This window comes from Osmerus mordax, chromosome 3 (assembly GCF_038355195.1).
Source record: "Osmerus mordax isolate fOsmMor3 chromosome 3, fOsmMor3.pri, whole genome shotgun sequence".
NCBI lineage: Eukaryota > Metazoa > Chordata > Actinopteri > Osmeriformes > Osmeridae > Osmerus > Osmerus mordax.
In genome coordinates, this window is record NC_090052.1 from 21932130 (window position 1) to 21942083 (window position 9954).

A 9954-nucleotide genomic window follows, 5' to 3' on the forward strand; every position below is an offset into this window, starting at 1 on the left:
CACTACTGACAGGGAGGATCATTTTCTGAGGATGGTGTGTCAGTAACACACCAGACCACAAAGCCCTTTTAGTTAATAAACTTCCAAGACATACTGTTTATTGTAGTCATGATGGGAAACTTTCTCTGAGAAGTAATAATAATAATAATAAACCTAAATATGTTCCTGATGTTATTGTGGTTCACTGCGATTTAGATTAATGGTGTTTTGTATTCAGTTTAGATAGTCATAGGACCGGGCTCAAACAGCATCCAAATATAAAGAATTAAATTAAATATAAAACGTTTGTCAACATTTTGTCGATGAAAACAATACCACAGAAATGTTTCAAAACATTATTCTCATTCTGTTTATTGTGGTCCGGATAGAAAACACTGTCTGAGAAGTAAATAAATAAGGTAAATATTTGTCAAAATGTTTCACATGTATTAGATTACTGTAATTACCATCCCCAATGCACATTCATCTTCCCCTCTCTCTTGCTGCCCCTTTCTAGACATAAGCAAGTGAAGAGAGGAGGAAGAGGAGGAAGAGGAAGGTGAACAAACCCTGTGAGGAGAGGTCCAGAGAGGAAGAGGAGGGTGAACGAACCCTGTGAGGAGAGGTCCAGAGAGGAAGAGGAAGGAGAACGAGCCCTGTGAGGAGAGGTCCAGAGAGGAAGAGGAAGGAGAACGAGCCCTGTGAGGAGAGGTCCAGAGAGGAAGAGGAAGGAGAACGAACCCTGTGAGGAAAGGTCCAGAGAAGAAGAGGAAGGAGTACGAGCCCTGTGAGGAGAGGTCCAGAGAGGAAGAGGAAGGAGAACGAGCCCTGTGAGGAGAGGTCCCGAGAGGAAGAGGAAGGAGAACGAGCCCTGTGAGGAGAGGTCCCGAGAGGAAGAGGAAGGAGAACGAGCCCTGTGAGGAGAGGTCCAGAGAGGAAGAGGAAGGAGAACGAGCCCTGTGAGGAGAGGTCCAGAGAGGAAGAGGAAGGAGAACGAGCCCTGTGAGGAGAGGTCCCGAGAGGAAGAGGAAGGAGAACGAGCCCTGTGAGGAGAGGTCCAGAGAGGAAGAGGAGGGTGAACTCATTCCATGGCAGCCAGCACAGAGAACATCCCCTTAGGGGAGCGCCCCCCGCACTTCAAGTCCAGGGACTCTCTGACCCCCGTGACCCCCGCATCCCCCGTGACCCCCACAACCCCCCCGACGCCCCGCACCACCCACACGGAGAGCACTGTCTTCAGCCTGTCCCGTAGCCAGTCCCTCTGGGCGCCAGGCCCCAGCACCCGCACCCGAGACGTGTACTGGTTCCCTATTCACCTGATGACCACCGGGGGCAGCATACTGGCCTGCGGCATGCTCATCAGTGGGCTCTTCTTCTATGGTCACAACAGAAAGGTGACCATTGTCCTCGGTCCGGGCCTGGTGTCTATTGGTCTGATGGTGCTGGTGGTGGGGTTGGTTCTGATCCCCGTCACCAAGGACAACAAAAAGATGGCGTCCATGAAAAGGCCTCTAAGCTGTTACAGGCCACCGCTCTTCAACGTGTGAGCCGCAGCAGAGGTGGTTCGGGGACTGCTCGTACGAGCTGCTGGTGGTTTGAAACATGAACTGACGAGGGCGTGGCTTTAGCTCGGTGATAATGGGTCTCAGGCGACTGACATCCATTACACCCAATTTTTATTGGCATTTCCATTTTATTCTTTCAGCAGATGATTTTGTGAAGCAATGTACAAATGGTGCATAGACCTCAAATGCACAGTGGCATAAATCTGTGCTTTTCAAAGACACTGCTGGATCACTGATTCAGAGACAAAGACACTGACATTGGTGGGTGATTGTATCCCTGTATACCCTTCTCTGTGTACATATACATATGTCAACACTAGTGGATGACACAAATGTACAAATAGTAGATAGACTCTACTCAGTCATCATTTCAGAGACAGAAACATTGATGTTAATGGACTGTTAATGTAATATTTCCAGTTCAGTCAAGACACTCACGTGATTTTGCATTGGCGGAATGGATGTACATGGGGAAGCGCTCCCTGCCTTCACTGCAGCATGCATGACATGAGGCAGGGAGCAACAAGTGAAATCCCCCACGGGGAGAACAGACAGACCACATGGGGGAGAAGGGGATGGAGGTGGGTGGCAGCAGCGCAGAACACAAGGGTAATCGAGGACGCGTGTGCGTGCATGTGTGCGACTTTATAGCACCGCCTATCAAGCTAAACCTATGGGCTGAGAACACGGCGATGGATGATATGGCGCGCGCTGCCCGAGTGCCATGCCTGAACTAGCTCTGCTCATTTCACATATATGTACTCAAAGGTTTACCTCTGCCAGTATATGCATGACCAGTCTGCAGGATAATCTAGGATGTTATTGAGCACAATAAAGGAAACAGAACAGTATGCAAATGATCATGATGTAGTTGCAGTGACCTCACTTCCTGCCCCTTTTTGCATTACATTACATTTCCCATTTCATTCATTGAGCAGACGTTTTCATCCAAAGCTATAAACAAATAGTGCCATAGTTATTCAGAGGTCGAGATTGAGGAAGTCTTTATATTTACCACACAAAGTGCAAAGTAACCACATCTGAGCTCTGAAGAGCCAGTATTGGTCGTGTAAGCCTCTAGTTCCTGTATGTGAGAGCTCTGTTGAGGAGATGTTTACAGTTGTGGCTCACTGATGAATAATTCAAGGTTAAGAGTAGAGCACTTTACTCTCAAAACTGCAGAGAGAAAGAGAGACTGAGAAAGGCAATAAGTCATACAGGAGATAGAGACAGACAGACCGACAGACAGGCAGACAGACAGTCAGACAGGCAGGCAGACAGGCAGAGACAGACAGACAGACAGACAGACAGACAGACAGACAGACAGACAGACAGACAGGGAAAGGGAGAGTTGTCCTCTTTGACCTGGACCTTCGGATCTGATTTGAATTTCCTCTTCTATGAAGGTTGGACTGTAAAAAGGCTGACACTTTTCATACCATTTGAATGTAGCTTACTCGTATAGACTATTGAAAGACATGAATATCAACAATATCATGTAATTTTACTTGATATTATTTAAACTTTTATTTTATTGGTATACAAAAAAAACAGTTTCAGTTAATTTTTGCGTTTTGCAGGCTCTCAAGTTTTATCAAAAGTTTCGAGTGAGATTACGGGATTCTGCTGGTGTTTCTGATTGGCTGGTAGATGGCATTTAACTGTATAACTCGAGACGGCCTGTGCCTCGTCTTTTAATATAGCAGGACAAGTTATCCCTTACTTCTCAGCGTGAGAAATACAAGGTGTTGCGTGAGAGCGTGTGAACTGGTTGAAATGCGTGAGTCTGCGTGAGACTTTAGAGCTCGCGGTATTTACGTATCCATTTACAGTATTTATTTTCACCAGCTGTGTTAAGATCATTTTTTTCCTTGTCATGTCACTACAGGTGAATACTCAGGTGAATACTACTTTGACAGTCAAATTGTGTGCAGCATGATTTGCATCAATAGAAAAGGTGAGAGCCAGCATAGGACCTTACACAACCTGTAGGTCGAAAAGTCTATCTCAGTTTAACCGGGCACTGAAGATGTAGAAAATGTATTTGCAAGCACAAAAACCGGGAATGGAAAGGTTCAGTGACGTCACGATGTGTTTCCTAGTTTGCAGGTGTGTCCTCCGCACGAGCAAGGGATAAAATCATCTTCCGTTATTCTCAGCTACACACCTACAAGGATGGAACTACCGTGCATCGGCGGGTGTGCGACGTTATTTTTCCTGGCTATAGCGTTTGATATAATTGGTCTCGTTGTTCTCTTTGTCGGTATATTTGGTGATTTGCGTAAAAATGGAATTTTTTATGGTGATTTCTTAATATACAGCGGGTCCCTCATAATTTTCTCCAGTCTGGCTTTGTGGCTTATGTGGTACATAGGAAATATACATGTATCCGAGGATAGTTTTGGGCAAATCTTACTGAAAAAGAAAGAAAGTATTGTGCGCTTGGCCAGAAAGTTATCGACGAAGTTTTCAGCAACATTAAAACCGGATGATTTGGATCGCGAGAAGTTTGCGCCAGACAAAGACGATGAGAATCAGCCGTATCCAAATGTTCACATCGCCTCACGGATCACATGGGGGAAATCGGTAGTTTTTCAGAATGAAGGTTACGAATCCGACAACAGTGGCATCGACCACCTACAGGAGAAGATTAAGAAGAGACCTGCCATTGAGACCTCGGACGTGAAGAGTTGTCTTGGAGGTAAAGACAACATATCCTGTTATGTTGTTGGTTTAATCTATAACACTGTTACTTCCGTATGAGTAATTATAGGTAGATTATATATTTAATCTATGAGAAACAGGTGCTTCCAAGAGCCTGATGTCGCCTAAATAATATTCTAGGTTTCCACTACAGGAGTAGCCCTAGTTCGTTATTTCAAATAACCGTTTGGTTCAGACGTCATGGAACAATAATATAACATAATGTTTTGTTTGTGTAATGTTTCTTATTTAAGATCCAGAATAGAAGTTATGCCCAGACTGCGCCCGTTCACACCAGGGAAGACAAAGATCTGCACACCATCTTGTTGCACCGCCAGAAGAAGCCACTGCTGAATGACCATCTGAAGGCATATCCAGGATGATTCTTGGCTTCTAATTTATTTCCATGTTATGTATCATTCTGTCAAATGACTGCTAGGGATGTGGTCATCCAGAATCAAAACTCAGCCATTTTGGGATGACAGTTTAGATGCTTAACAGTAACTGTTGCCTGAGACTGAGGGTGTATATAGTGGTATTGTGTGAGCTCTGCATTGATGACACTGCAGAAGAACAGTGAACAAACAGGTTTATCCACCCTGCACTATACAACCATCTGATTGGTCAAGTCAGCTGAGCTCGAAGCCCATAGCCAACCTATTGTTGACAATCCTGGGGTGTCAAGTTTGGTTTCGCCCATGTGTTGACTTTTTCCCAGACCTACGTGGCCTTCCTTAACGGACCTTGCTGAACACGTGTAGTTGTGTGGTTTGTAAAAACACACTCACGTAAGATCGACATGGTACTTTTAACTGAGGTGTAAACAGAGGCCTTGGGGATAAATGCCATTTCTGTTTTTGGTCGTGTACAGTACTCACATTATATCCACTTTCTAAATCATTAGGAAGTCTGTTGAATTGAGCTGAACTGACTTGAATATCGCATGTTAGAATATCTGCTTGTTGATAGGCCCTGGAAAGAATGGGTTTGGGTAGAGAAGGGAGGGAGGGAGGGAGGGAGGGAGGGAGGGAGGGAGGGAGGGAGGGAGGGAGGGAGGGAGGGAGGGAGGGAGGGAGGGAGGGAGGGAGGGAGGGAGGGAGGGAGGGAGGGAGGGAGGGGTCAGAGAGAAGTTGCCACAGTACTTAGTTCCCCTGTCTGTCCCAAAGATGGCACTGTTCAAGTGACATCACAGCATACAGTAGCAGATCACTTAAAAAGAGGTGTGGAATGTGGTTTACACACACACACACACACAAACACGTCTTTCTCTTTTCTATATTTACTGCTGATTGTATCATTATGACATACAATATTTTACACACTGATAGAATGCATGATACAATGTGTGATAGCTATAATATAGGATTGTAAACATACAGTACATATCAACCCCAGACTGACGCTATCTCTCACATATCGGACAGATCTGCCATCACACATCACACTAGGCTAAACAAAGGTTTACAATATATACAACTGATAAGAACATTTTCCTTGAACTTGACAGATGTATATATAGAATGCAGATGACGGCCATTTCATTTTATAATCTAACATTCTAAGGTGTCGCGTCACAATGTGCTGATGTTCTAAAGTGTTATATCATTTAGAACATGCTACTGTTCTATAGTGTAGTCACTTTACACCATTCCAATTTTCAGAAGTGTCATCAAGATGTCCTTATGCTGTAGTCATTTGTCAATGTTGTGCAGTGTCATTTCGCAATGTTCGTTAGGACTTAGGTATATGCAAAGTCACACTGCAGTGGTGTTGTTGATGGAGGAGTTAGGGTGAGGAGGTGGTGTAAAGGAATGAGGCAATACCACAGGGCTTTGTTCTATTAATAGCAAAGAAGTCAAAAGGAACTCCACCTGTCATGCTGGAGGAGGAGGACCAGCCCAGCCACCCGGAGAGCTATGCCAGCAATGCAGGGCTGTGCTCATGAGGATAAAAGACTTGTTACAAAGCTTTTCCCGTTGACTCTTTCTCAGTCAGTCAGCCTGCCTCAGTCAAGCAGCACAGTCATCCAGGGAGACTTATAATAAAACTGACAGCGAGCCTACAACCAAGCCAGCCAGCAATCCAAGCAGCCGGTAAACAAGCCAGACAGCCTGCCCTGCCAAAGACGCCATCCTTGCAGTGTGCGTCAGAACGCTCTCCATCCTGACAGCTCTGTCCTTCACTCCCAGATTCCAGCCAGACAAAGATACAGCCAGTTTCCAGTGTGTGTGTGTGTTTTAGTACGTCCCTGCCATGGAACCCTCAGAGAAAGGTCGCTGCACCTTCTTCCTCGCGCTGGCCATCATCTTCGACGTGGTGGGCCTCATCCTCTTCCTCCTCGGGATCTTGGCATCCTTCAGCTTCTGGGACTTCTTCATCCTCTCTGGGCCCCTCCTCATCTTCGTCAGCCTGATCTTCTGGATCTTCTGGTACATGGGAAGCCTCACGGTGCCCTACAATGAGCTTCTTCTGCCCAAGTGACCTCCAGAGGAACCGGACGGGCGCGGCGCTACGTTCCTCTGAAGAACCTGGAATGGAACGCAGAGAACACTGTCAATGCCAACCTCAACTGGGGGGGTAGCTCAGTGGCACAGCACCCCATTACAGATGAAGAGGTCCCACGTTTGAATCCACCCCCCCTGTTTGTCACTTTAGATAAAAGCGTCTGCTTAATGAATACATTATTATCATTATTATGTGACGTTATTTCCTCTTCAAATAACCACTTAGCCGGTTCTTCGTTTCAAAAGGGTTCCTTGCGGAACCTTGAGGACTGCAGGGAACGTTTGAAGAACTTTGATCTGTGTGAGGAGGAGGGTCTAGGATAAGCTACTAGGAGGAGGAGAAGCTTGAAGTATGTCATACGTAATAAAGATGCAGTGCTATTATTTACCCATGGAGTACACCTATGTAAACAAGGACTCAAACTGGAATCAAACAATGAATCAAACCGGATTCACACCAGGAATCTGTCTCATGGATCAAACTTAGGGAGTCTAAGTTGCTGTTGACTCTGGTAGGTCTTCCCCACACCTTAGAACACAACGCCAGCTGCGATGGACATGTAGCGGGGAGCGACTTGGTTTTCATGAAGAGTAACGTGTGTATGTTTGTATGCGTGTGTTTACACGTGTGTGCCTGTATGTGTTGTATGTGTGTGTGTGTTTGAGGTGAGTTATGGATGACTGTATTAGGGTGAAGGACGGACGGACACTCTTTGCTGTACTGTGCTGGACTGTTAGAGCACTTTACAGCATTGAATAATGAAGTTAGTGTAAACCGTAGCAACTAATTTATGACAGTGAAATTGCTTCTGGACACTTCTTGTGATGTTAATAAATATTTATATTTCAATACTAAGTCTTGTGATGTCTTTATGTTTGGTTTCGTCTCACATGAATTCAGAACTTTACAAATGTGGAGGATGACACAATTCCTGGGTATGCGGCTATACAAGGCTGTTTACCTGTTGTGTGACGTTAACCGACTCTTTGTGTGTCGCATTAGTCCACCCTTTGTGAGGCGGCTCACTGAACCCGTCTAACAGGAGGCGAGGGTGCAGCTGTGGAAAGTTACACCCTCTGGAAAACCTGCCAAAGTAATCACCTGGAGATGTGTCAGGTGGCTGAGCGGTGAGGGAGTCGGGCTAGTAATCTGAAGGTTGTCAGTTCGATTCCCGGTCATGCCAACTGACGTTGTGTCCTTGGGCAAGGCACTTCACCCTACTTGCCTCGGGGGGAATGTCCCTGTACTTACTGTAAGTCTGCTAAATGACTAAATGTAAATGTGTGTCAGAGAGGAAAGAGGAGGGGTCGGAGGGCTCGAGGCTTCAGTATGAAACACTTGAGAGGCTTGAAAGGGGTTACATTGGATAGGGGTACATAAGGGGGGCCTTGCATGGGGGTTCATAAGAGTGCACAGGGGGTACAAAGGGGCTGTATTGCATTTAAATACTGTATATAGGGATACATTGGTTGGGGATAGGGCATCTCCCCTTCTATTTCTCTCTTCCTCCATCTTTCCCACACCACCACCATCTTTCTCCTACAATCAACCCCCATCCCAATCTCTCTCTCCGTCTCTCTCTCAGTCCATCTCTCTCTCCCCCATCCTTCATGTCCCCCCCCCCCCCTCTTTTTCCCCCCCCTACTTTACTCAGTACTCTAAGCAACATAAGTTCACCCTGAGAGATATTCTCACACTGGAGACCGGCTAATGTGTCCATTTAGAGGAAATGGAGCAGAGGCCTAATGTTATTCCTCTTCTCTCCTCCACGTCACTTTCTTCCTCCATCAACCTTAATTCATGTTCCCTTCTCCCCATCTCCCCCCACCCCTTTTCCTGTCGTGCCTTTTATCTCTCACACCATTCCTTCTGTCCCCTACCATATCTCTTTCTCTCTTCCTATATCTTTATTTCTCTCCCGCTCTATTTCTCCCCTTTATCTTTCTTTCTCTCTCGCTAGCTTTCTCTCTCTCTCTCCTTCTAAATATCTCTTTAAATGTATCTTTGTCTTCCTCTCCCTCTCCGGGTTGCCATGGCAGTGGACAGGTGTACCGAACACCTCAGTAGCATCTCATCTCCCACTGGAGATTAAGTATTTAGCATGAACAGTATAGGTTGTTATGAGTTGTACTGTGTTCAGATTACCATTTTTAGCTATTTCAGTAGGAACTAACAAATAAATCGCTTTTCTCAGCAGACTCCATGTCTATTCTAGTCTTTGTTCTGACATCAGGGCAGCAATGTTTTTTGTTCAAATAAACAGGGTTGGGAGAGAGAGGGGGAGAGGAGACAGTGAGAGGGAGAGAGAGAGAGAGAGAGAGAGAGAGAGAGAGAGAGAGAGAGAGAGAGAGAGAGAGAGAGAGAGAGAGAGAGAGAGAGAGAGAGAGAGAGAGAGAGAGAGAGAGAGAGCTTCCGTGGTCTTGTGGAATACATCATCATCATCATTAGACAGTTCCAGTGGTTTTCCTAAATGAACAGAGAGCTTTTGAATGCAATTACCAGTCATGAGTCAACTGTCAGTGTATGGAAATATGGATATTAAAAAAAGGCTTTTAATCATTTGAAAAACCTATGTGTGTGTGTTTGAGATAGAGAGAAACAAACAGAGAATTGAGAGAAACAGAAACAGAAAGAGAGAGGAAGAAAATCATAATATATTAAAGGAATCTACTGTTTAACGTGTGTAGTGTGAACGAGCTAATACAACTTCCCTTTGTAAAACATGTTTTCCTTTCCATGCAGTCGAACGTAGTCAAGTGACGAGAGGCTGAAAGGTGTATGTCTCGATCTAGTGGTGGGAAAATGTAATGACATTGTCTCCAAACTGCAGGTCGACCCTTCATGGCATACAGCCATCTAGCAGGGTTGATATCGTAGTTGACCTTCGGTACACCTGTAAGAACTACCAGTTATGAGGAGGAAGAGAACACGGAAGGGCACCAAAAAATAGATAGGCTACACCATTTGCGTGTACTATGCGTAATACCACCGAGGAAAGAGGACGTTTAATAAACATTAGTCCAGTCGTTTAGTGAGACCTGTCGCTATGGTGCGACAATGGCGTGATCTGTTGTCAAGAGGTGTTAATCTCACTTCCCCTCCCCCCACCGCGACCGGTGCTCTGTTTACAAACAAGCGGCCTAGGAGGGATGGGGGGGGGGGGGCAGACTCGCCGATCAATGACGTCATCTCCGAAAGCACA

The 9954-nt window shown here is 45.6% G+C and overlaps 1 protein-coding gene across 1 annotated transcript; it reads left to right on the forward strand.

Annotated features, from left to right (window-relative positions):
- The first annotated feature begins 840 nt into the window (after positions 1-840).
- LOC136941093 (phosphoinositide-interacting protein-like) lies at positions 841-2378 on the forward strand. Its single transcript, XM_067233495.1, has one exon. The coding sequence runs from the start codon at positions 1068-1070 to the stop codon at positions 1524-1526; it is 459 nt and encodes a 152-aa protein (XP_067089596.1). The 5' UTR covers positions 841-1067; the 3' UTR covers positions 1527-2378.
- The last annotated feature ends 7576 nt before the right edge of the window (positions 2379-9954 follow it).

Bases quoted from the DNA above. Each gene is read 5' to 3' on its own strand.
- LOC136941093 (XM_067233495.1), top strand. From the start codon at position 1,068: ATGGCAGCCAGCACAGAGAACATCCCCTTAGGGGAGCGCCCCCCGCAC.